The sequence below is a fragment of the Aulonocara sp. 'chitande type north' Nkhata Bay genome, linkage group LG2, assembly GCF_057382095.1.
Source record: "Aulonocara sp. 'chitande type north' Nkhata Bay isolate Kocher_YH1m ecotype deep benthic linkage group LG2, A_spYH_male_GT1.1, whole genome shotgun sequence".
Classification (NCBI taxonomy): domain Eukaryota; kingdom Metazoa; phylum Chordata; class Actinopteri; order Cichliformes; family Cichlidae; genus Aulonocara; species Aulonocara sp. 'chitande type north' Nkhata Bay.
Window position 1 is genome coordinate 1,703,084 of NC_141345.1, and position 27,949 is coordinate 1,731,032.

The following is a 27,949-nucleotide window of genomic DNA, read 5'->3' on the forward strand; positions in this document are numbered from 1 at the left end:
GTCAACCAGATCTGTCGCCCGTGCATTGAATGTTCATTTCTCAACCATAAGCCATCTCCACAGGCGTTTCAGAGAATATGGCAGCACATCCAACCGGCCTCACAACCGCAGACCTCGTGTAACCACACCAGCCCAGGACCTCCACATCCAGCAGGTTCACCTCCAAGATCGTCTGAGACCAGCCACCCAGACAGCTGCTGGAACAATTGGTTTGCACAACCAAACAATTTCTGCACAAACTGTCAGAAACCGTCTCAGGGACGCTCAACTGCATGCCCGTCGTCCTCATCGGGGTCTTGACCTGACTCCAGCTCGTCGCCCTAACAGACTTGTGTGGGCAAATGCTCACATTCGATGGCGTCTGGCACGTTGGAGAGGTGTGCGCTTCACGGATGAATCATGGTTCACATTGTTCAGGGCAGATGGCAGCTGAGAATGTCCCAGTTCTTGCATGGCCAGCATACTCACCGGACATGTCACTCATTGAGCATGTTCGGGATGTGCTTGACCGGCGTATACGACAGCGTGTACCAGTTCCCACGAATATCCAACAACCTCGCACAGCCATTGAAGTGGAGTGGACCAACATTCCACAGGCCACAATTGACAATCTGATAGACTCCATGCGACGATGTGTTGCACTGCATGAGGCAAATGGTGGTCACACCAGATACTGACCGGTTCTGGGTCCCCAGACCCCCAATAGCGCAAAAAACTGCACATTCCAGGGTGGCCTTTTGTTGTGGGCAGTCTGAGGTACACCTGTGCACTACTCATGATGTCAGATCAGCATCCTGATGTGGCACACCTGTGAGGTGGGATGGATTATCTCAATATAGCAGATGTGCCCACTACCACACATTTGGACTGATTTGTGACCACTGTTTGGGAGGGATGGTTATATTGTGTATCTGGAATGAATTTTAGGTCTCTACGTCCATCCCATGGGGAATGGGAGCAGTAACAAAGGTGTTGCGTTTATATTTTTGTTGAGTGTACTTTCCGTGTCACAGTTTACCCCTACTGACTGTCTATAACAGAGCAGGATAGTGAAAAGTTAGATCTGTAAAAGTCACATTAAGGGTTTCTCGATAAACCCACATATCATGATATCAACACAAATAGTCCTCAAATTATAGTACTCGTGTTTTCACTGATGAAAACATTTGATAATCTAGTGTCCCTGTTTACAGCAGCAATGACAACTGAACCCGTATTCTTGTTTATCTGTCTGCCCTGTTCCCACCGCTCCTAACATCCCTCCAAACAAAAATTCCATTATTGTGACAACTCTCTGAGGTGTTTGTGGAGGCAGTGACAGGCAAGTCATACTCACTCGCCACATTTCTCTTGAAACCTAATCTCAAACATGGCCTTGTTCACCCACTGATAGGCAGATAAAGGTGGAAAAGGCTGCCGATACACTTGCTGTCAGCAGCTCCGCCTGGAATATGTCTTCTCTCATTAATATTGACTCTGCGCTTTGGTTTTATAGTATCTTGCAAGTGACCCATGAAAGATGAACTGGAGGCAGGCCTCGACGCTCAGTAGCCGATGATTGCGGCAGGAACGTCATCGCTACACCAGCTAACGTTAGCTCTAAATGGTGTTGCTCCACATAAAGTCGTGTGTATAGGCAGAAGAACTCAGGGGCAATTTAATATTTGTGGGTATTGATCGCGGACCCTGTAATGTAATTTCACCATCCTTTTTCCTCTTAGCAAATATTGGGGTTAAAAGGGGACCGTCACCCATCGTAAATCCTCTTCCGTTTCCCATCTGTTTCCTCTTCATAGCTCTCTCTCTCTCTTTCTGAATATCTTTTCCTCTCCCTGTCTCCTGTTGCCCATTGGGCAAGGGCCCAGAGGAGTAGAGTTCTTTGGCTGATGGAATTTTATAGTTAGCTTTTTGGCAGACTCCTTCATTTCAATTCTATCCTTGTCACTCTTCTGGCGGCCCAGAAAGCTGTCTGTATGGAAAAATCATAAAATCCTGTCTCTGTCACCAGGCAAATTTAGATAACTAATTTTCAGATCAAATTATAAATCTTTTAACTTGGCTGCCTGTCTGACTGACTGGCTGGCAGAGAGTAGCCCACTGAGCAGAAGTTTGAGCAATCTTTGCCTACTCATCATTCCCTTGGAGGAGGCATATCAGTCTGTAGTGGCTGGCTGGGGTAGTGGGACCAGACAGAGTTACGGTCAGCTAAACCAAATGGAATGAAATGAATCAGTGAGTGATTCTCGGGCAAGTAATATGTTCATGTTCTATTACACACTGACATGATTGGAAGTCAGATACCAGGAAGTCGTGCTATATCATCTGGAATGTTGTTGAAATCATGCTGCGTGTGTATCACAAGTGACACCACTGGAGGAGAAACTACCACAGCGTCCTTGGATAGTCAACTAAATCCAAGCACACACACACAAAACAATAAGAAAAAAACTACAATTTCACTGTTTTGGGTTAAATATAGATCTTGAGGTGAGTGCTGCACATGCAAATACAGCTCAGCTGTTCATTTATCTGTGTGTAGTTGCAGATATCAGCTGGTAAAATCTTTTAGACCTGTTATATCTGTCACGGTCTCGCTGGCAGACCGTGGGGATGTGGGGAAAGGAGGACCCAAAATGCAGGACTCTACAGTGCAACAGTGTTTATTTACAGTGGTGACAATCCGAACAACAATAAATCCCCCCGTGCGATCCCAACTCCCGTTCCGTGTCTTCTCCTTTATCCCGTGCTCCGTGCTCTGTCTCCGTTCCCTGTGTACTCTCCGTGTGCTGCCTCCTGGTCGCCACAATTCCTCCTGAGGAAACACGCATACCAAAGGCAGCCGTGAGTACAAAACCTAACAGTAGACTTGCACTAACCTTGCACAATACACTTAAGACTGACGGGAAGTCACTCAACGATCCAGCGTCGAGGAGCTCTCAGCCACACTGTTTTGAAGCTCCTCTGACGAGGCTTGATCGGCGCCAGGTGTGTGTGAATTCCTGGGTGGGACCGGTCAGCTGGCAGGGCCACACCCACCAGGCCTAAAAGTGCCTGCCACGACCGCACCCTCACATACACAAGCACACACCCCTAAACACCTGACAGTACACCAACACGGAAAAACAGGACAGCAGACACAACCATAATAACAACAACCACAATAATGATAATAATAATAATAATAATAATAACTACAATAGTAGTCCACACTGCTCACGGACCCCGAATCCCTGGAACTGGGTCCGTGACAATATCTTTACAATATTACCCTGGATTTGTCATCATTTCTTGAAAAGCACACTTTCATGTTGTTGTCTAGTGTAAGATACCACTGTAGGACTCGGTAGATAACAAACTTGAGACAATTACTTTATTCACATTTACTTTTTCTTTTTCTCTTTTTTTGTTGTGTTGTAACTCAAGCACACCCCTTTCTTTTGCAGAAGTGCACCTTCACCCCTGCTTAAAAGATCAAACTCACTTACTGTTTAGTGTTGCTGGTATAAAAATTGAACAAAAAAGAGAGCCTTAGGTCAACAACATATATCTAGAGGAAGTAAAAGTCTGAAGTTTTCCATCTGCGACTCTGTGGGAGTTTTATTAACGGTTGCCTTTGTCTTGAATTTGCTCTTAGAATGTCTCACCCACTTCCAGCAGCACGTGGCTCTTGGCAATCAGCCTCGGCTCTCTGTTACTTTCCTCATACCTGCCGTGTAGGTCCATGAGGCATGCAAATCTGCTGGCACAGTGGTGCCGTGGTGTCGGATCTATTGAGATAGGCTTTATGGTTAATATCACCTGCTGGTCAGGGCCTTATTCCTGTACCGCATAAAACCGCTTCCTCCACTACCCAGTCAAGTGCTCATGCACATCCATAACTTTCACTCAAAATTTCCATTGAAAAGACTACCTAGACTGTCTCTTAATTTGTCACTGTACATAACACTATGTCAGTAGTATTATGCTGCTGCTGACAAGCTGTAATCACTGATAAAATGTTGGCCAGTATTGTTTTTTCTGTGTGATCACAAATTAAATAAATAAAATAATTTTTGTTCTATTTAAAGGCAGAAAAATAATAAATGATTGCGTTAAATAATCAAGATTACAGTATAATTTCTTTCATAGCCAAGCACGTGCACCTTATTGCTTTATTGTAGAAAATCCTAGTTCACTAGGACTGAAAATGAAACCCTTTTACTTTCACTGAAGTCTCCTTATGTTGCCATCCACCATACCTCGCCCTTTTTTTCCTCTTCTCATGCTCCGTTGCCCGGTTCGCTCGTATAACATACAGCATGTAATACTTGAAGTCATTCAAGCACGTTTTTTTTCTTGATGATGCTGTGTGTGGCGGTACTACCATATAAAGCTTTTTAGATGAACTGTCTTTGGAATGGCAATAGGTTTATCCACGAAAAAAAAAAATACATCACACACGCACATGTGCGGAAGGAATTTCTGCCTGCCTCCGCTTTGAAGCCGCCATGCTAGAGCTGCCTGTGCGTTACTAAATCCCATTCTTAAAGAGCGCTTTACCCCCCACGTTTGAGAGGCCCTTGGCATTGGCAGAGAACACACACAAAGGCGCATGCACAAACACAATCTGCATGCCTGATGCAATGTTCAGTCACTTGAGCAAACAGACACATTATGGTACATGAAACAGCACTGCAGTGTGCTCTTATTAGTGAAATGGTACTTACACACTTGCTCAGTTCCTCTTCATAGGTCATTTACTGTATACAACACTGGAAGGGGCAGTTTAAGTTTGATTTGCTACATTGCTGAACTATTGTGAGTATTGCCTCATTTTGATTTTTTCTTTCCTTTTCCTATTGCTCTTCGAAGACCTATGTATGACAGCAGGAGCTTTCCCGATGAAGGTCCGTCTAAAGCTAAGGTTTTGAGAGAGAAAAGATGACGATCAGAGAGAGAAGGGTACAGGGGGATAGATGAAGGGATGAAGGAAGGCTGTGGCCCCGTGAGGCACCTGGAGCTGTGGTGTTACTGAGAAATATGGTGTGTGTGTATCTGAAATCCTACTGGATAGCCTTTGGCACAGTCTGCCGTGTTTGTTACATGCAGTCCTTATGTGAAAAATCACCTTCACCCACTGGAGGAAGCCCGATCTCTGGTGCCAAAGCTTTTTCAGCATAGTTTTTCTGTTGCATAAGAAAAGCAAAGTTCAAATGGAAGTTGCAGTAGCAATTCAGAGATCTGAACTGGATACATTTGGAAGGAAAATGTATCCTGCATGTGTTTGGCATGCATATCGTCCTGATCCTGATCTTCATGTTTGAACTCAGTATTTCTGAGCCGTCTACATTTTTTTTCTCCATAGGTTTGCTCGCATTACCATGTCTTCCAGGCACAGCTAACGTCTCCTGGTACTGAACCTTTAGACTTTGATATTTTCAGTAGCCTCCCCCACCTCCCAGTATCTTGCTAACCCCTTGTTGGTAGAGTGGAATTTGAATAAACTAAGAGAAAGCAGTCTCTCCGTGTGTTCTGTTATATTTCAGCATGAACACACCCTGGGCAGCATCTTTAACCATAGTACTCCTCTGTGACCTGCCGGGATCAACAGGGAGGAGTGCAGAGATGGAACGAAGGCACGGAGGAAGAGATGTCATTACCAGGCTGTACTCCAGGGTTTAGCAGTTCACTGCAAAGGTTAACTGGTCTCACTGCTTGATATTAGTCAGCATGGCTATCATTTCCCAGGATATTTTTGGCCTGATATTCTCAGTGGTCTTCTTTCAATTGTCATTCAAAAGGTGGCCAATGGAGGCGACCCGCTGTGCTGAATCGAGTAGTGAAGAAGTTCCATATGCACCCATCTGTTGATGTCTATTCTTATGAGACTCTGATATCTTCATTTCCTTCTTAACACAAGAGATCACTTGTGAGTGGCTGCAGAAAAAAAAAGCAAGGGTCTCTTTTGAGGGAATAGGTCTAGAAATAATATTACATTCTTACAGCAATAATAATAAAACTCTCCATCTTTCTTTTATGACTCTGCAGTAAGTGAGTTGTTTCTGCATCTCAGTACTGAATAGAGAATAGGCAGGGAAGGCAGCACACAAAGCAGAGAGGCAGGGGCACTGGTCTTTGATGAATGTCTCTATCTCCAGGCATTAGGTGTTCTATTTTTCATAGCCGGCCCTTCGGCCATGCTGGAGCGCTTGGGCCTCACATGCGCATTTGTGCAAGGTGCCACAATCCTGAGAGGTAGTGACTAATCCAGGCCTTCTACCTGGGGACGAAAGTGGCTGCTACCAGCACAGCCGAAAGGTCACACCTGTCAGACGTGGGGGAAAAACAGGCCAAAAAAGGAAGGCGGCACTGTAGTGGTCTCTGCTTGAGAAGCTACAGTGTCTTCAACGTGTCTCGAGTTCACCTTGCAGACACATGTCCAGCAGATGCACTGACCAAGATGGAAATACTGTGTGCATATGACAAGGCTGTTACCTATTCTCTTACTTCATAACAGAGTCTTACTGGGTATGTTTTTCTTTTCTTTTTGGACAGGTGAAGTTTTTCAATAATTAAACCAAGGTTGAAGTTTGTGTTCACTGTTCAGGGATTTCTTTTTAATATCTCTGTAATAAATCATTTGCTAATTGATTTATTTACTATAGATGTGCAAGTTAGCAGTGGATGCAGATATCATTTTGATTAAATGTCTGATTTGTATATCGAGACCACACATTTGCTGCCAGATAAAGACATGCAAGCTCTCTTCTAACTAAAGCTTTGCAATCCACTTTCTGCTTTTTGAATGTAGTGTTGCAGTGTTGACATTTAACCAATGTTCTTGGCGCATGGGAGACGCCATTGCACCTCACCATCAGCTAGGCAGCATGCCATGCTTGGGACATCAGCCTCAATTCAACAGGCAAATTAATCTTGCTTTGTTGGAGTAGTCAAGCCCAGCCTAGGAGAGAGTTCGTTTAGCTGCTACTCTGCTGATGCAAGTGCTTTCTCTCGAGTTTAGAGCCTTCATTTATGGGCTGTTAAAGATCTCTCCATCTGTTATTAGGCAGGACCTGAACACAGATGCTTTGATGAATAGGTGTTTCTACTGCTATTGAATGGGCTGCAGACTCTCAATGGAGACAAAGTAATAGCGTGGATATCAGAAGAAGTAGTTTTTGTTTCCTGAGTCTTCAGTGTAAATTTGCAAAGTTTCCAGTCTTACTTGATTACCGTGGGAGGGGGCTAGGTTTGGGATGTAAGTGGAGGAAATCAGAGTGGAACTGCATTGCTTTTGCTTTCTCTGCAAATTTATTTTGATATATTTTCTATTTACATGCACACAAACATCAATTCAAAGACCCAACGCCGAGCGCACACACACATTCACATTCACCTTCTCCACACATAGTTGTTGTGTTCCACTTTCAGTACAGATCCTCTCTCTCACCCTTATCTGTTAGCTGTGCTGTCTGTGTGATGAGAAGATAATCTCTCAGTATGGGTTTTTCATGGGAAGATATTTCATAGATCATGTTTTTCTTCTGATGGGGTAGCACCAGACAATTTGAAATCCTATTTATCTAGCTAACAGGGAAGGGGAGAGGAAATGTATCTGTGGTTATTAGAGATGATACAACCCCAATGCAGACATGAGAGGGAGATCAAAGCTGAATCCGACGTACCCAACCCACTGCTTCGAGGTTTGGAAAATGCCGAGCTTTTTTCTTGCTTTGTCAGTTTGAGTGCATGTGTTATTTTTGGTGTTTTGTTGGGGTTTTTTTTGCTTGGTTTTTTTTGGTGTGTACATTCCTGTGTTTACCTGGTCAGAGCTCAGTCTGTTCCCATTTTAAATCCGTCCAAGTTTAGGGTCAGCACTGCAAACACAAACATTAACACAAATACAAACACACTTGCATACCTCCCACTCTGCTTCTGGCAAGGCCCATCTCCATTCTCCTAGGACTGTCATTGTCATAAATCATGCTTGTCCCCTCCATCATAATCTGCCCGCTGAACCTGTGTAGGGATTGGACATCATTAATGTCCCTGCCAAATCATTTTTACCTGTGCCCAGTTTTTTGTCCCATTCATTCTGCCTATTTTCTCCCTCTCTTTTATTTATTGTACATTCTTGAAAGTTTGTTCTCAGGTTGGAGAAATGACTAGAAAATGATGGTCTGTGGGTTTTGTGTGCTTTGCTGATAAGAATGCAGAATATTTCAGTAGCAGAGATTACGCACGGGTATGCATGTGTTAAGTTAATCAAGATAGACCCATCAACCTTTACTTAGTACAAGCTGCATAAAACGTAGTACATCCTTATTTCTCATTCAGAGTTAGGGAGTGAGATGGAGGCCCCCACTTTGTATATGCAATTAGGATTTTATTGTGTAAACTTTTTCTTTTGTTTCACACAAGCTGTGTAGATGAATGTGGGCAAGTCTATAGCACCAGTAAAACACAAGACTGTGAACTTTGGGTGATCCAGAGGTTTGGATCACCAGTCTGGCACCCATCAGTAGCAGAAGCGTAGGGCTAAGGCCAAGCCGGCAGAGCTTGATTAATTTCACACAGTGACAAAGACACAAAAGGCCAACAGCAGGCGGTAAAAGGCCAAAGCAAAACTACACTCACTAACATGAGAGAAACTAAGCTGGAACCAGGCAGTCTGCACTGTTACACATACCTCAGCAAATACAGTAATACAACATTTCATAGTCTCTGGTCTCTGCCTATGTGTGTGTGTACTATTGCTGGATTACAGAGTGACCCTTTGTGAGTCAGCATACATGCCCGAGTGTATTAGAAATATTTATTATCATTCTTTAAGCTCTATATAAACTTCTCAGGTCCAAATCATGTGAGGTAAAACAATGCTCTGTGGCTTGTCTGGTTCTTATTGCTTGCTTTGTAGCTCTCTATTAGCTTTCAGGCTTAGTCATGCATCCTCATAATGGCTAGACACCTTAAACCCACTTCTCTCTCCGGATGAATGTTTTGCTGACGATCTGTTGCCTCACGTTGTGTCTACACACATAATCTCTTGCAACTTTTGAAGTGAACAAAAGGTAATTGAAGTGTTGTTTATTCTTAGAACTGGGGTTGTTATTCAGCTGAATCTCTTCGGAAAGCATTGGAGAAAAGATGAATATCACACTAACGTGGACCTTTTGCCCCCATATTGTGCTTGTCCTATGTATGATTTATCGAGATTAGTCCCTTATGGAGAGGATATCGAAAAAGGACAGAGGTGTGTTAAACAGGTCACACATTGGAAACCAGCATCAGTGCTCCTTCTCATTTATTAATAGTGTCAGCGTTGTTTCTCTTCCTTCAGACTTTTTTTGTAGTCCTTTTCCAAACTTTTAGTCAGTAGTTGCAGCTCTTGGCTTCACACCCGAGGTCCCAGAGCTAGATACAAGAGCACAAAGTACAGAGTTCATTAGGCCTTCACATTGCAATCAATGCAGCAGAGACAACAGTGAAAACCTAAATTAGATCCTGTGTGACTTTAGCTGCTTAACTGCTCAGTTGTTAACCCCATCCGCCACAACAGTGGGAGCACATGAGTGGGAAACAAATGACAAGAAGGCTTATTGCATCTTTCAAGGTTTTTTCTTCCTGTCATTATTTGACACTTTATGTAACTGTGGAAATTTGTCCACTTTGTCCACCTCATCTACATGCAAAATACCCCGCGTCTTCGTGCTTTCGGGAAACTTTTGGGACAATATTGAGCCACCTGCTGACCTTGAATTGATTGGTGAGTGGTTGGAGTGTAGTACATTATCTTGAAAGCAGTGTGGGTGAGTCACTGCAAGGGCTTATTTTTAGTTTGAGCTAATGGAGAAAAAAATCCATAAGTCTCTGTAATGATCTTATTGATGGAATTTCAACTCACAAAACCCAGTCCATCAGTTGTCTTTTATCCATTTCATCACCTTTTGTTAACATTTGCTCAGTAGCTGGACAACTTAGGCGGATTAGGGAAAAAAGCTCACAAGCATATATAATGCATTGCAATGAGAATGTAAATGGATCAAGCACATCATTTCTTGCTAATTCAAGTAAAACTGTGCAGAAGCTATAGCTTCTAGCTGTAATGTTTATTAGCAAGTTTAGGTCCAGTCACAGTTTTTCCAGATTTTTCCAATAGTTTTTACATTACTCACAAACAGATTTAGAATTTTTAGATTTTATGAAATGCAAATATTGTGTATCTAATTATACACTCAACAAAAATATAAACGCAACACCTTTGTTACTGCTCCCATTCCCCATGGGATGGACGTAGAGACCTAAAATTCATTCCAGATACACAATATAACCATCCCTCCCAAACAGTGGTCACAAATCAGTCCAAATGTGTGGTAGTGGGCACATCTGCTATATTGAGATAATCCATCCCACCTCACAGGTGTGCCACATCAGGATGCTGATCTGACATCATGAGTAGTGCACAGGTGTACCTCAGACTGCCCACAACAAAAGGCCACCCTGGAATGTGCAGTTTTTTGCGCTATTGGGGGTCTGGGGACCCAGAACCGGTCAGTATCTGGTGTGACCACCATTTGCCTCATGCAGTGCAACACATCGTCGCATGGAGTCTATCAGATTGTCAATTGTGGCCTGTGGAATGTTGGTCCACTCCACTTCAATGGCTGTGCGAGGTTGTTGGATATTCGTGGGAACTGGTACACGCTGTCGTATACGCCGGTCAAGCACATCCCGAACATGCTCAATGGGTGACATGTCCGGTGAGTATGCTGGCCATGCAAGAACTGGGACATTCTCAGCTGCCATCTGCCCTGAACAATGTGAACCATGATTCATCCGTGAAGCGCACACCTCTCCAACGTGCCAGACGCCATTGAATGTGAGCATTTGCCCACACAAGTCTGTTACGGCGACGAGCTGGAGTCAGGTCAAGACCCCGATGAGGACGACGGGCATGCAGTTGAGCGTCCCTGAGACGGTTTCTGACAGTTTGTGCAGAAATTGTTTGGTTGTGCAAACCAATTGTTCCAGCAGCTGTCTGGGTGGCTGGTCTCAGACGATCTTGGAGGTGAACCTGCTGGATGTGGAGGTCCTGGGCTGGTGTGGTTACACGAGGTCTGCGGTTGTGAGGCCGGTTGGATGTGCTGCCATATTCTCTGAAACGCCTGTGGAGATGGCTTATGGTTGAGAAATGAACATTCAATGCACGGGCGACAGATCTGGTTGACATTCCTGCTGTCAGCATGCCAATTGCACGCTTCCTCATTGCTTGTGGCATCTGTGGCATTTTGCTGTGAGACAAAACTGCACATTCCAGGGTGGCCTTTTGTTGTGGGCAGTCTGAGGTACACCTGTGCACTACTCATGATGTCAGATCAGCATCCTGATGTGGCACACCTGTGAGGTGGGATGGATTATCTCAATATAGCAGATGTGCCCACTACCACACATTTGGACTGATTTGTGACCACTGTTTGGGAGGGATGGTTATATTGTGTATCTGGAATGAATTTTAGGTCTCTACGTCCATCCCATGGGGAATGGGAGCAGTAACAAAGGTGTTGCGTTTATATTTTTGTTGAGTGTATTTTGGACTGGTAGATGTGGCACTTGTGGTACTATGAGGCCATTGTCCAAAAGGAAGAAACCTGCAAAGCCAAATGCTCTTTTAGCCATCAAACAATTCCCTTATTATGATAAATAATGGGAAAACTTAAACTGGTATCATCCAGATAATGTAGAAAAGACTAAATAACATATTGATAACTGAGTTTATTCTCACATTTTGCTTGTTTTTCATGTAAAAAGAAATCACGTCTTTCGTGTACTACACTGCTACAAGTAGATGCGCAACTTAAGACTGCCCTCTCTGTCTAGTATGTATTCAATTTTACTCCCTCTACTTTTCTCACTCTCTTCTACCTGACTTTCAGTGAGCTGGCTGACATCTGCTCCTATCTTCATAGAAGTGTCATTGAAATTCAGTGCAGGCGTGAGCCCTGCAAAGCACAGGGAGAACTGCTTAGGGGAATATTCTGCACCACACACAAACATAACCCAACAAACGTACGTGTGCAAACACGGGCTCTCAAGCATGCACACACTATTGTGTGAGCAGAACCATATTAATGTAAGTGTGCATACACACAAGAACACACAGACATGCAAAAAAAAAAAGCTCAAAATTTGTGTTACAAGCTTTCCAGCGGTCCTACTTGTCAGGCATTAATTAACTGTGGCGTCAGTGGCCTTTAGTTAATTATAAATAAAAAAAAATTCAAAAAGCAGTGCTGTGTTTAAAAAAAAAAAAAGGAGAGAGAGCTGAAGTTAACAGAGTAAAATTTGGGTACATTTTTGAAACGAACGCCCACTGTGCATATGGCTGTGTATATATGTGCATTGGGATGTTAAAGTTGTTACAGTACAGCTACAGAAAATCAGTAGGCTAAGGCCAAAGTTCTGATCGAAGGAGTTACAGACATTAAGGTTCCAGGACCTAAAACAGAGGATCATGTAGGTGCTCCAAAACCATACCCGTTTCTGTAGCCATAAACTTCCCACTAATTCCCCAGTGGGGGAAGTTATGTTACAGCCTTCACAATTACTTGCACCAATTCAAATGGTTAACAAAGAACACAATTTATTTGGAGACTGCACAGACAGTAAGGACCACACTGGTGTGAGCTTAAATCAAAGTAATTAAACTTTAAAAGAAATTAAGCTAAAAACTATTAAATCATCATCATATCATCCATATGATGATATCTGACCAAAGCATGGTGTATGGTATAAGAGTTGCATCACGTGTATGTACAGGAGTGTGCAAGGCATCTTCTTTTGACAGTAGTTTAAGGTATAAAGTGTAAGTAAATGGTTCTTGCAAAAATACAAAAAATACAAAATTACATGATCGGGCATGTGCGCATTTTTTCCTTTATTGACAAATTTTTTAATTGAGCTCTTAAGTGTGTAATTTATTCGCTTTAAATATGAAGATTGCTCTGTGCTTGAGTTTTCCCCCTGATCGTGTTTCATTGATTTCTTTTTCTTATTCACATGCAGACATTTAAATTTCATCTTCAAGTTTCCACAGTTCAAAAGGTTACAGTGGTTCACTCGCTTGCTATTATTTGCATAGACTTTTAATGAGTAGCTTCTGGATTTTCCTTTTCATTTAGCCAGTAGTACACTTTGGTTTGAGTCTAACTGATGATCACTGCTTTGCCCCCTGGTGTCAAGTGATGATTAGGAATCCAGCGTTCCTCAACAGAATATTTTTGGGCAACATTTCGCTTCAGTTACCGTAGATGAAAGTTGTCATATTGCAGGTCAAATTTGAGCTTCAGGTGAAAGCCCAGAGTTTGCTGACGTCGCTTATTTTTCGCCCTCACCTTGTTTGTATCAGGAGCACAGCCAGCAGGATCAACATACTTGTGTGTGGTTTCTCCAAAACCTGAGCTCTCTGGTGTGGGTCAAGCGAAGGGTAAAAGTGTGAAAGACAAAGGAAGGAGGTGAGCCACTTAAAAAGGTGATCGCAGTCACCCTTGTTACTATAGCAAAGGTCAAGGTGGAAGTCTCAAAAATAGGTTAGCCTACACCAAAGACTTCTAGTTTAACTTTGGCAAAGTTTATGTGGTGAAAGGTTGCAACATAAGTGCTACAGGATGGAAACTTCATAATTGTTGTTGCAGCAGCACCTTCAAAGAAACTCCCCTGCAACAAAACCCCGCCAGAAACCACAAAAACCCCACACATAGAGCTTTCGATAAATGATTTTATTATTTGTGATATAGTTCCTGGTAGAAACCTTTCATTCACGTGTGCCTATTCCTATATGGTGTGCTGATATCTAAAGATATGTCAGGGTTTTTCTGTAAGCATCAGAGCATCTTGTTTGGAAAATAAGGGCTCGTATATAAAAAAAAGTCCTTTCTTTAATAATAATGGAAAAACTCTAGAGCTCTAATATAAATGTGTATTCAGCCCTATGGTTGAATGGTTTAATGTATATACATTTTTTATATCTGACCTTTCAGTGTATTCATAGAAAGCAAGCCCTACCTCATAAAAATATAGAAGCAGCAAACCATAAGTAATTGAATTACTTTGCCAAACTATTGTGGGCATCTTTGTGTTAAAGGAAAAAAGAGGGGGTGGAGTTATTGTTGCTTCTGCCTTTGTGGGCTCATCCTCTAGACTAGGGCTGGGCCATATGATACCACGGTAATACCGGTGTAATGTTGGGCAACGATAGGAAAATGAAATGCTTTTGTTTACATACGCACATGGCGGAAAAAGCATGGCGGCGACGCAGAATGAGGAGGGCGAAAGAGGATCGTTGAATGAAACGATGAACCAGAACTGGTTTGTAAAAATGCTGCAGCTTCAGTGGTGTGGAACTGGTTTAGCTTTCGTCCCTCAGATACACAACAAAGCACTATTTTTGGTAGCGCATGCTAGCGGGCCGTCGTTATTACCGTGTTGTTTGGAAAATACGGCGCACTTAAAATCAATCCTTTGATTTTTCTGAAAGTCGACAGAGCCCCTTATAATCCCGTGTGCCTTATGTATGAACTCTGGTTGTGTTTACTGACCTCGAGACGATTTTATGTGCACGGCGCTGGAAAATCTGTCAAATGTTTCAGTACGACTTTGCTAAGCTACGAAGCCGCACCGCTCGATGGATTGTCGGAGCATTACGGCTATCGTAGGCGGAGCCTCGCGGAGTGATACGCACTGTGCTTCAACATAATGTTACCGTATTGTGTGTGTATAACCTCTTTTTAAGTTTTGTGGCTATTATACATGGTTGTGCTGAGGATATTTTGGCCACTTTCCACTGGAAATGCCTTTTGGTTAAACTGTCAGCGAGGATTTTGCACTGTTACATTTTATATAACTTTAATGCAAAAACAGCTGCTTGTTTAAGTGAAAATACATTGATGTTTTTTAACTAATAAAGTTGTGGAGTTGTAAAGTATTTTGTCTCGTGTCAATTATATCGTCAGTTACATCGTTACCGCACATTTTCAAATGTATATCGTGATAAATATTTCTGGTCATATCGCCCTGCTCTACTCTAGACTGTGGTGATCAGCACAGAAATGCAGAAACACCTCGATGCCTTGGCCACAGACCAGAGTTTAATAAATAAACTCTGCAATGCTTTTTTTAACCAACCCAATACTGCATTGTTGCTTTTTTCTTCTTGTGTTTTCTGTTTCTTCTCAGTCTGCTACTGTTTTGTAGTGAACTTGTCTTGTCTGGACACAAAGATATTAGACACAAAGACAAGCTATTGACTTGATTATTGAAAGAATGTTGTAGGCCTAATTGTGTCCGTGTTATCACCAGGTTGTAGTTGCCCAGACGTAGGAGAATAAAGCTGCCTGATTTTGTTTTCTGACCACAACAGGCAGAAGATGGAGAGTGAAAATAAATAAAAGAGGAGAAAAGCCCCTGGTGTGTACAGATAAACACATATTTCTTTGTAGCTTTTACCCACGTTTCAAAAAACACCTGACTTTGGATGGAGTAAGATAGCAAGGGAAAAGAATAAATATGGGAAGAGGAAAAAAAGGCAGAATTGTAGATGGACGATGAGAGGAAGAGATGAAATACTTGGCCACATGGTCTGGGGGGAAATCCCCCACTGTGCTGGGAGCCCTGCGCCCTGGTGGCTAGATGAAATGTCTTATCTGTCGGCACCAGAACTCTGTCCTTTAAGTAGGGCTAGGGAAAAGTCATTGTCCAGCCAACCAGCATCTCAACTGATCCGTGTTCCTGTTGACCTTTACTGTGACTGCTGTCACACTCACATGCCAAACTTTAGATTGTGTTAAATGTTGAATTTCTCATTTATTAAGTGCAGAATCTTCCACACTGGTCACTTTGCGATTGTTTTGTTAGAACTTATTTTCTTTGGCGGTTGAGTCATCAGCATTATTCATAGGTCATGTTTATATTATAAGAAAAAAAGGTGAGACATGAGACACTTTTTCTACCTGTCGGTAGACTGTGTATCCATTCTTGTGGTATCTTTTCTCTATAACTAATACAACTAATTTATCAACTCCTAATGAACAGGAAATTAAGTTATAACATAGCTGTCGTGCTGCTTCATATGCACTAATTGCTCAGATTCTATCTTTATTATTGTATTATTTTTACATAGAGCAGTAGGATGTGCTAGTAATTTTCATTTATTAGACATAAAGAAGCACTAATTGTTTTTTTCCTCTCTTTCTTTCTTTGTTTTTTGTGATTGATGTCTTGATTTTTGGAGGTTAGAGTGGGGACCATATGCTTTATTATGTTTTGATTTAGACCTGCCCTGGTCCACTTCAGAATAGCCTTAATGTGTAACACAGGTCTATCTAGTTATTCTGCATTTCTTTAAAATAATCTCACGCACCCATATTGTAAATGTATTTGTATTTGTATAGCGCTTTTACTAGTCCCCCAAAGCACTTTACACACCCAGTCACACACTGGTGGAGGCAAGCTACAGTTGTAGCCTGGGGCAGACTGACAGAAGCGAGGCTGCCACCAGTAGGCGGTAGGTGAAGCGTCTTGCCCAAGGACACAACGACCGAGACTTTCCGATTACAAGACGAACTGCCAACTCTTGAGCCACGATCGCCCTGTTGTACATTTTGCTTATCTGCTACTGTGGGAACTTTAAAGCGCTCTTTGTGGGAATGTTCTGAAGTGTTCTCGTTTTGGTGCAAAGCAATGCACATCCTGTCAGTGCTGACAAATACTAATTTTACTGTTGATCTGTTGATTCAGTATTACATCTTCTATTAGATGACTCCAGGTTTTCAATAATAGCGAAAAATTATGATTGCCAGGCATAACCGCTGCCAAAACACTGGTGGTTCAGAGGTGGCTTCCACCACATGACCTGTCAGTGAAACACTTGTTATGCATCTTGTTGGATCTTTTGTAGCTAGAATCATCCTCAGCTAGAGTTAATCATGCGAAACCCTCAACTTTCCAAAATGGCTAAATGGAATTAGATATATTTATATGTATTTATTCTTTCTTTACTTTATTCTTTGTAACTCCTTGGTTTGTTGTGGGTTTCTCTTTATTTATTCCTTTGATTTGCATCGTCTTGTGTTATTTTGTGGTCATGGCTGCATCATGATGTGTCAGTAGGGTGAGTGTGGTTGGATGGGAATGGGCGATGAGTGGTTAATAGTAAGGGGTAAAGATTGCATTGAAAAAATACTCCCACAATCTTTGGCAACAAATTGAATGATAATCTGTTTTTGTCAAAGATATTTGACAATATGAACTCCATAGGCTACTTTGTGAACTTATTTTGTAGTGATCATTAAAAATCTATTATCATTTTGGACATTGCATCCACGCTTTAAATTCTTATTTCATCCAGTTTTGCTTTTTGAAAAGTCCTCACATTTCAAACTAATCATCTTCTTCTCCTGTCCTTCCTTCTTGCATCTTTTGAATCTTTCTTTCTTTCTGACAAGGAGGTTATCACACATTAAGCGTTTGTCTTCAAACGCACCAACTGTAACAGTAGCTGGCAGACAGATTGTGTGCCAGCCTGTAGAAAAGTAATCTACATTTGAAATTACCTGTCACTTCAAAAAAAAAAAAAAAGCAGCTCCATTTATGTTCTTCCCTTCTGTGGCACTAGATAGATGCTAAAGTACCATGACCGCAACTTTATTGATATCTGCACGCATGAACGCATGGCAGGCATGTGTTTAACGTGTGCAGGTGCGTCCACGGGGTGACATTACTTTCTGATTTGTTGAGTGTGTATCTCTGTGGCACCAGCTGGCAAAATCTCCAGGCTGTAGCACATGAAAAATGAACTTGCTTTGATATTATTATGTATTAACGTGGCTATCAGATTTAATTCTTCCTTAATCAAAGGTGTCAGAATGCTCTAACCCCTGGTTATGAGGGCCAAAGATCAGTTCACAAAATGATGATAATGCTGTTAAAAGGAAATAATGAAGAGTATACGATAGACTTATGTTGTAAGTATGTCGATTTCTTTCTAAACAGTAAAAGAAGTAGTATTTGAAGAAGTCTCCAAACATGATTTTCTTAAGGTTTTTGTGTGATTGTACCATCATCGTCCTTTTATCTAAATAACAGCTGTTCCAGTTAGGTAAGAGCATGTGTACTTCTCCCAAGTTGTTTTGGTAGATGGTATGTTTTATGAAATTTCATAATACATATTTTAGTTCATCAAATCATCAGAAACGCCAGAAAAAGACATCATTTTTGTCAAATAAGGTAACAAAGGCATTGCCTTTGTACAGAATGATCAAGCTTACTGCCGCATGCCGTCACCCCCAAAGGCCCATTCTGAGCCATACACAAAACCCTGTTGTGCATATGTGCATATGTGTGAGAAAGATAGAGAGGTCGCGCAGCAGACTGAATGACAGAGGCATGTCTGGCCTGGAAGCTATCTCCTAGCACTAACTTCCAGGCGAGACATGTTACTGCTTATGTGGTTTTCCAGTAAGCTGACAAAGAAGCTGAATAATGTATCTATCAGTCTGCCTGAGTGTGTTGAGCACTGGGCACTGAAGAAGCTGCCAGCTTGTTATAAGCTCATTACAGGTGAAGATGACATGTGGAGGTGCAGGCGCCTTGGCATTGTCTCCCTGCCCTGCCCTCGATAGAAGGCACTGCACTCAGTCACTCCCCGTGGCATACAGAAAGGTAGACAGAGGTGATAGAGGAGGAGGGAATGAGCCTCAATGCTCCCCTAACCCCCCAAAATGAAATTGACAGGCTCGGTGAAGTAATTGCTCCCAGCACTATTTTCTTTGGCAGGAAATACTGTTATCGACAAATAGGGGATTCAATAAGCGGCAGGAGATGAGGCTCTAGGCTGTGGTCAAAAGGCTGTGTCTGTCCTCTAGAGTTGTTCTATCTTTCTGCCCTGCCCTTTCTCCCCGTACTCTCTTTTTGTATCTCTTCCCTAGTTTTTCTTATCACCCTCATACCCCCTGCTTCTTTGACTTTTCATGTCTTACTGCTGCATCACACACCATCTCCCATCCCTCCATTGCTTCCTTTCTGTACGGACTGTTTTTGACAGTTTTGTGCTGTTGACCATTTTTTGAGAACCTGATGGGAGGAAAACTCTATTACCCAGTAGTCAGCAGGTAATCCCCCCTCCTGCTCCTCAGATTGTTTCTCTGCTGCCAGTATGGGAGTGTAATGTTGATATTATCCCAAAGGATTCTATTGATTTGGGCTAGGGTCATGAAAAAACAGTTTATGGTCAGTGTCTTTGGTTTCCAGAGGTCAGAGCCTGTGGTGAAACCAGAGCTCTAGTGTTTCTGGATATAGCGGTATGCTTGCTGGGAACTATTGAGGGGTAAGAAGATTAATAAAAAGTGGGTGATGCACTTGACTCTCACTGCCCAATGCTGAGGAAGTATTTTTCTGCAAATCGTGTCTCTTAATCAGTTGTATCCAAAAATAAAACGCCAGTTTAAGCAGCATTACATTTATATATTTTTCCCTCTAACAGTATGCAGTGGTTTTTCCTGCAATGTTTTGATAAACTTTTATATTATTATGGCTTTGATTACTTTGCTCAAAAGTGGAGGTATTTAAGGATGTCACATCTGTGAAAGTCTGAATTTGTCAAATAAACTTTTTCTCAAGTTTGTAAGAGTTTCTTATCAAAACTGTTCAGTTACTGAACCATGATATGGTGAAGCTGGAAGCCTCTGAATTTGAATCTGGTCTTGCTTACTATCCTCTGGGTAATCTATCTAACTCCTGCTGTAAAAAGACTTTTGGTCAGTTGTATTGCTTGTTATTCCAAATTGCCTATGGAGGAAAGGTAAAGAACTTAAGGGCGTAAACAAGGGTGCTGTATAAATGTGTGAAAAGGTGAATGTGGCTTAATGCTTTCAGTGATCAGTAAGACTAGAAAAGCAGTTTGTAAATGCCAGTCCATTCCTTTCCATTTCATCAAGCTCTACAACAACCAACATCAAGCTTTTGCCAATTTGCGGGTATTTGGTCTTCAGATTTAGGTGAAGTGCACTAATGTGATTTTTAACACTCACCAGGCATTATTTTCCAAACTTTACTGAGCAAAGTTCTGACATGACCTCTCCACTATCTACCCAACTGAGCTGCTTTAGCTTTTGTTGTTGTCAAAACTGAATCGCTGCAGACAGCAGTGTGTTTTCAACACTCTGTCCTTCTGTACAGAAACAAAAGGTTTGGTTATCTGACTGCTGTGATTCTGCTTTTTCAGGGGATAAACAGCATATTACACCAACTCTCAACAATGCTCATTCTGATAATCTAAATCTAATTATTTTTCTTCTACTTTTTTAGGGGAAGTAGCTTTTAAATAGCTTATATGCTGCTTGTGCATGCTTAGCATGATTGGATCTGACACTTAATGGTAATGCACCATCTGTATGCACCTGTATTGGGTAATGAATACTCTAGATCCAGTCTTTTTCTTATCTACTTGATAGAGAAAAATACATCTTTGAGGCTCATCAGAAAAGTAAGTATTTTCAATTAATGAACACTTAAGCGTACCAGTAAAGGCAGTATGTCTAGTAGCTCATCGGTCCAGTTCCTTTTCAGATAGAGTCGAGATCAAGACATAAACATCTTAACTGGTATGGATCAATTGTTATTTCATCTAAAATAAAAGCCTAAATGTAACATTTGGAATTAAAAAGGTACTCAGACACTCAACCACAGCTCGGTGATACAGTGGTTGGACTGGTGCCTCACAGCCAGAAGGTTCTGCATTTGAAGTGAATTGTAGTAGTTTGTATGTTCTTGCTGTGCCTGTTTGAACACGTCAGGACCCCATCTGTTGTCATTCTCTTAAGCCATGTTATTTTTCATTTTTTAGCTTTTTAAAAGAGTAAAAGTAGAAACAGCTAACCGCTGTCCCTAAATAATAATTTGTTACCATGTCTGAATTAACTGATTCATATCACAATATTAATTCAGAGTGCTTTTTATCAGCTACTCTTTTAGGGATACACTGTGGCTTCTGAATATTTTTAGTGAAACAATGAAGATTATTACATTGTGATTGAAAATGCTAATTACTTGAACTCTGTGCATATCAAATTTAATAAAGAGTCATTCAATTATAAGTCTAACAACACGCGCACGCGGATGCACACTGAGTTATTGAGTTAAAGGTTCATCGAGTTAGACATAAATGATATGAACTTTTCTTTGAGAACTGATTTCAAAAACATAAGCTCTACCACTCAAGGATTAAAAATACATATGTTCTTTGAAGTACCTTAACTGCCAGGAAAGTGTAATTGTTATGTAATTTCTATGAAACAGTTTTACATCACTGTCAGGCTTCAACCTTGAAATCTATTTCAAGGTTTGTATTTCTCATTTTGCTCGTTGAGAGTTTGGAGTATCTGTCTCTCTACTCCAAATTGAATAAAAATCTATTACATTTTGCATTTCTATATATGTGGTTTTATCATTTGCTTCTTACAGTTACTATTGTAGCTTTTCTCTGGCTGTCAACATTTTAGAATTTTTAAGGAAAGAGGCGTATGGTTGTTAATGTTTGCAATATTTAGATTCCAGAGTATAATTACCGATTAGGATTCCTGTATGTAGAAGTTTTAATACTTAAGCTAATGATAAGTCATATTTTCAGTCACAAAGACAGAGTCACACAGGAGAGTTGATTATTTTTTAAAGAAAAATAAGAGATTAACAGTACAAAAGAAGAATGGTTCATGCATTTGAACAAAAAAAAACCCCCAAAACTTTTCTTTTTCAACTGGAATTTGTAGATCCATCATTAATATTCTTACAGCCGATACAGTATATAAGCTACGATGTGTGATTACATTTCTTCTGGTAATGAAATGAAATTGCTTTTGGCAGGAATCACTCAAGTAATTTACAGAATGTGATTTAGCATTTTCCGGAATCTAATACATATGAGAGATTCTGTGCCATTATTCGGTCAATCAGTCTGTGAGCTCAGTTTACACTGAAAGCTCAGAATCAGCGGTAGCTTGCTGTTCTTAGACTGCATCTGGTTTTTGCAACAAAAAATGTGCTTCTTTCATGTTCACTGTGCATTGCAGGAGATCAGCAAGCTTCTCTTTTCTCTAGATAAATGAGTTAGCTTATTACTTCCCAAACTGGCTATTAGCACATCTCACATTGTAGGAAACCAGCAATCCAGGGATGAACACAGCGGATATGATTTTGCCTCCGAGTCTGGTGTAGGCATACATTCTGCATTGTTTCTTCATGTGATTTGTATGGTACCTTGGTCATATTAACAATGAAAACAGAACAACTGAAATTGGTAAATTAAATTAGTTTGCATGTGGAGCTTTTTCATTTATAGTCCAGTTTTTCATTGATCGCTGTAGTCCAATATATAGTGCAATGTTAACTCCACTGTGTGCTTAGACAGTGAATGTAAAGCGAGTGTCAGTGTGTTTCACTGTTGTGCTGAAAATGTGTGTATCGCTGCCAATAGATGCCAATAGTCTCAAATCAAATCAAATCAAATCACTTTTTATTGTCACATCACATGTGCAGGCACACTGGCACAGCACATGCGAGTGAAATTCTTGTGTGCGAGCCCCACAAGCAACAGAGATGTGCAAACACAACAACACAAACGAGCAAAATACAAGAATGGCCAACCTGAAACTAATAAATATATGTACAATATATAATAGTGTATGCATTTCTGGATGTGTATACTAAATATTTTCCTACGTGTGTGTGTGTGTGTGTGTGTGTGTGTGTGTGTGTGTGTGTGTATACACATTTTTACAAATTAAATAGTAAAAAAATAAAATAAAATAATAATAATAATAATAAATTATTATTATTATTTTATTTTATTTTTTTACTATTTAATTTGTAAAAAAAAAAAAAAAAAAAAAAATGTGTATACACACACACACACACACACACACACACACACACACACATCTCATTGTGTAAGTATCAGTGTAGCAACAGATCCCTGTGGAGATTAAACACAAGAATCCATTTACTTCAAGCAGGAGTGGCTGCAGAGAGCATGTGCAGCCTGTTTTTGGCTCTCTGTCAGTACAGTCCATCATTAGAGTCTTGGCTGACTAGGAAAGGGAAAGTGGCTGGTGCAGCTTCTCCTTCTTCTAAAACATAGATGTCCGAGCCAAATGTTATTATTATAATTATCATGTAATAAAAAGATGAAAAGAGATTTTAATGTGAAAAAGTAAAAAGTAAAAAAAAAAGCCCACACACTCATATTACTACATACAACACACTGATAAAAGGGATTTTTGATTAACACCAACAAATTCTTCTTTTTGTTTTATTCACCTGCAGTTTTTCATTCGCTTCTGTGTATTTAGGGAGATATTGTTCCAAAAGTTGAGTTATAGTATGGTCTGCTGATCTCTAATAACTGTCCCACTGATACTTTGTTTGCAGGGTGGACTGAGGAACAGTAAGCATGAGTGTACCCTTTCTTCCCAAGAATACGTCCATGAACTGCGTTCTGGCATCACAGAAGAAAAGCTGCTCAATTGCCTGGAATCCCTCCGAGTGTCTCTCACTAGTAACCCCGTCAGGTTAGTAAATGAAGCTTTTGTCACATTCTGCCAACTGTCTTGTTCCCGGGCAAAAATCTGAATGATAAGGAACCCCACCCCCACAAAAAACATTTCTAAAAGAGTTTTTATTATTGGAAACACATTTTTGCTGTGAAGGATTGCTGTTCTGATGATTTTAGCTATTACTGTCCCCACACATTACTCCACAGTTTTCCCTCTAGTCCTTATATAAAAAAAACATATAGATCTTTAAAAGCATCATTTTAACTCATGTAGTTCATTCATCGTGTGGTTTTTAAGATCTTATTCTTCTGTTCTTTCTATTTTACTTCCTGTATTTTCCCACACAGTCTGTGCATTTGTAGTCCAGTTTGTTTCGTTATTGGAAACTCCTGATTTTGATCTCAAAAAGCAAGCTTTTGCTAATGAGCACATCTGGCTATAATAATTGCTTCTTAGCAAACAAAAACAAACATAAAAGGGGACTTTTTCTTTAATCCTGTGTGAACCTGTATCACTTGTTTGCTTTTCTTTTGGGTCATTTGTTACAAGGCTTTCCCCCCTAGCCATTTCTATAGTAGGTAACTGAATTCTACCATCTCTCCTGTAAACGAGATCTTCAATCATAATTTAGTCTCACTGGTGCAATACACACTTAGGCTTAGTGACAGCAGATTGCCTAAATTATTTATCATCCCACTGTTCAGGAGCCGTTTCCTAATGTGAATCAATGAGTGGTGCAAGTAAATGGTCACTGTATAAGTGGAAGCATTTTTATGTTGACCCTGCATACAGAGAACAGACCTGGCAGCATAGCCTCAGAGGAGCTTTTATCTAATCTGTGTGCTACTACTGGCATTACTGCTCCATCCCTGCATTAACCAGTTTGAAAGCAAAGGCAATATAGTTACATGCTATTGCTCAAATTGTGCACAACAGCTGCTCAATACAGCCAGTTATATACAGAAATGGACACATTGACAGCAATTCTCTTCTTCCACATCAAACTTGTGAGATTAAAGAATTCACCTGAAATGCATTTGAATTTTTAAGCACAAGAATATTCAGGTGGCTAAAATGATTATGTGACACATGCACACTGTCATGTACTAACATATAACCGTTTGAGCTTAAAACAAATGCAAGTCCTTATATAATATGTAACGACATGAATTAATAGCTAAGTAATTATCCCTAGAGTGATTGCATTCTGTGGAGTCGCTGCCCGAAATCTGCAGCAAGCTGTAGGGAGTCAGCCTTTCCACTTAGAAAGGCCAACTGGTGCCTAGGGGTTCTAACTGAGGCCAGGCTTGCCCTGTGGGTGTTTTTAAAACGGCTGAACCTTTGACCAGCTTATGAGTGACCCGTGCTTTATGAAAAACTTGCCTCCCACGGATGACTAGACCTACCCAGGGACCCATCTTTGGATGGTGATTCTGGGCAGGACTGTGCAAGTGTTGTCCCCTGCCTGTCTTTACAGCTCTTATTATTTTACTCTTGAAGCATGAATAAGGTTTCCTCTAATTAATATGTACTTAATTGTTATGGATCACAACACACAGGAACTCTGCATTTCACTCACACTATGTTAATGTAACCTTTGGTATAGTTTGATTGTATGTTAGCATATAATGGAAATAACCATGAAGTCTGTTCATGCTTGATTTTTAGTTGCACCTCAGAATAATGATGCACTTGACTGCTTTTAAATATGTGTATTTTAATAAATTATTTAACTGTTATTTATATATGGTACTTGTACTTCACAGTACAACTAAACAGTACAAACAGAAAGGAATACAACAAAAATGTATTGCTTCACAAAAACTCTGGGAAAGTGTCAACAATCCAGATTATCTTTTCGCATTTAAAAGCAAACTGTGTTGTTGTGTTTTTGAAATGGTCACCATTTGTTCCACAGGCATCCATCTGCCTCGACGTCTTCAATGTTTGCATCTTTTTAGCATCTTTTACGCCCAAAGTAGGGAGTGCATGTCAGTATTTAGGCCATGCCTGATAGAAAAAGCTTTTTTGTTGTTGTTTAGATTTACTTCTTTTTTGTACCTCTCAAATATAAATATGAATTAAGAGCTCCCACAACCACTAAATTGGTTGTGGCAGATCCCACTTATCCAGCCCATACTCAGTGTTGTACTCAGCGTTGTGATCTCAAACATCAATGGTGCAGCATCTCCTCCTCTGATCCTGAGCTCTGGGCAAGCAAGCGTGCTGATAACCATAAAGGAGCCAAAATGAAAATGAGGAGAACGTTTGATATTAGCCCTTTTTTTTAAGAAGGCTCGAAATAAAAACAACTGGTGACCAACTAGGTAATTTTTATGGTGTTTTTTGTTGTCATTTGAGATAACGTAGCCTCAATAACATATTTGAGCCTTTTATAATTACTTAAATCATCTGCTAATAGTTTAATCTTTGAATGTTTTGAACATGAGAGGAACATGAGCTGTTTCAGTGTAGGGATTGATACCGCAATTAAAAGTAATTAATTCATCATTGTCAATGGCATGTCACCAATCATTGACGAACTTAAAGCAAATATTGGTGTATAAGAAACTGAAAAATAAAGAAACAAAAAGACTTTCTGTGAGGCAAATGCCTCCCAGTCTGTCTCCTTACTTACTTCCTGTAAATTTCAAACGTCATTTTGCATTTATGACAGATAAATGATCATTTTAAATGACAACAAACCGACCCAAACTTTGTCTCTTTTAACATAAATACAAATGCAAAAACGAGATAGAAGTCTCCCCATCAAAGTGTAGTTGTTCTTCACTGTCAGTGCTTACTATTGCTTTTTGTTTTTCCTCTGATGTTTGGGGAGGCTGCTAATTTGCTCCCAGAGGCCTGTGTTTGTCTAATAGTTTAATTGGCTAGGCTGCGCACCTGTTTGGCAGCACAGGTGGCCACAGGGCCATTGTGCTGAGGGCCTTATCTCCCAGGCAGTCCCACACAGGTGTGTGGCATGCAGCCTTTGCAGATCCACCCACAGATGGCATTGCCTGGAGCATCCAGTGCCTTCTCTGTTTCCACTCTCTTTTTCTTCAACTGCCATGTTTTCCACTTCTCTTTCTGTCAAAATTTCCCCAGCTAATTATTTATCCTCTACTTCATTCTCCCCCTTTTAATTTTGTCATTTGGATACTTGCTTCTTAATTTAGAAATGTCAGATTGACTAGCCACTTTTCATTAATTTCGTAATCCACTGATGTGAAGAGAGATGCCAACTTACAGAAAATTACCACCCCGTTATTTTCTCATTTAGAGAGGAAAGAAATCCTGCCGCGTTTCAACCCAACTTTTCCCACTCATGTCACTGCTTCTTTGTCTGCTTTACCACATGCGGAGACATTGATATGATTGAGATAGTTCTACATTATTAATATAGCAGTCGACTGACACTTTTTTAAAATTTGCCAGTACAGTCTTCTTTCATATGTTTAGATTTTTTGCATCTGGTAGTTTCAGTGTTCATGACCTAATCCTAACTGCTGCTCTATTAATATACTTTTAAATAGAAAAGAGGAGAGGGGTTTAAGTGGTTATCAGCACAAAAGCACATTTTCACTGTCCAGGCTTTTTACTTCTCTCAGTCTTGCCTTCGGCATTACACTGTGACTTTGCTGAATCCCTACAGCTACCTCCATATTAGATCTGCTGGCCCTCAGATCCCTAAGACATATTTAACCAAAATTGAACCGGGCTCCTAACTTTTCATTATGTGAAATCTTCACGGTACAAGTCGAACATTTGATCTAGAGCATTTTCTTGCGGGCTCTTTTTGTGGAGGCGGGAGACATTTGCTGACACTAGAGCTTCTCTCTGTGTCTGTATACTCAGGGTGTGGGTTGTTGTGATGATCTTGCTGCTCTGCCACACTGGGTGTTTTTGAGTCTGAATCAGTTTCACCAGCTTTTCCCTGGTGAATGCTTGTGGTTGCATGGAACGGTAGTAATGGGCTTTTTATGGGCTGGGGAGTTGCAATGCCTGCTGACATAAAGTTGCTCATCCTGTTGGCTGTCTGTCCTACTGCCCAGCATGATTAAGCAATGAACAACACACTAAGAAACACTGACATCTCTGCCAAGGACATCTCGGTGCTCTGCATATACTTTATGGTCAAAAACCATTAAACATTACTGCTTAATCTATGTCTACTATTTCATATATATTTTGAAACATTTTGTCAAATTTCACCTGCAAAAATATATCAATATACTTGAGCTTGTTTACATTTTACATTTCTGGCAAAAACTCACACAAAGTCAATTATAAGGTGTCAAAAAAGCTGCTCCCTTGGCATAAAAGTTTAAATGTAATAGCACTAACTGGGACTCTATATGCCTGAGTCTTAC

At 40.7% G+C, this 27,949-nt stretch overlaps 1 protein-coding gene across 8 annotated transcripts in view; it reads left to right on the forward strand.

Moving 5' to 3' along the window:
- Positions 1 to 27,949, forward strand: part of diaph2 (diaphanous-related formin 2) — a 367,696-nt gene that overhangs the window by 78,407 nt on the left and 261,340 nt on the right. For all 8 annotated transcript variants that reach the window (XM_086301138.1, XM_086301187.1, XM_086301178.1 and 5 more), the window contains one exon: positions 23,455 to 23,594. In XM_086301138.1, the coding sequence (XP_086157264.1) occupies positions 23,455 to 23,594 (140 nt within the window). The remainder of the gene's footprint in view (positions 1 to 23,454; positions 23,595 to 27,949) is intronic.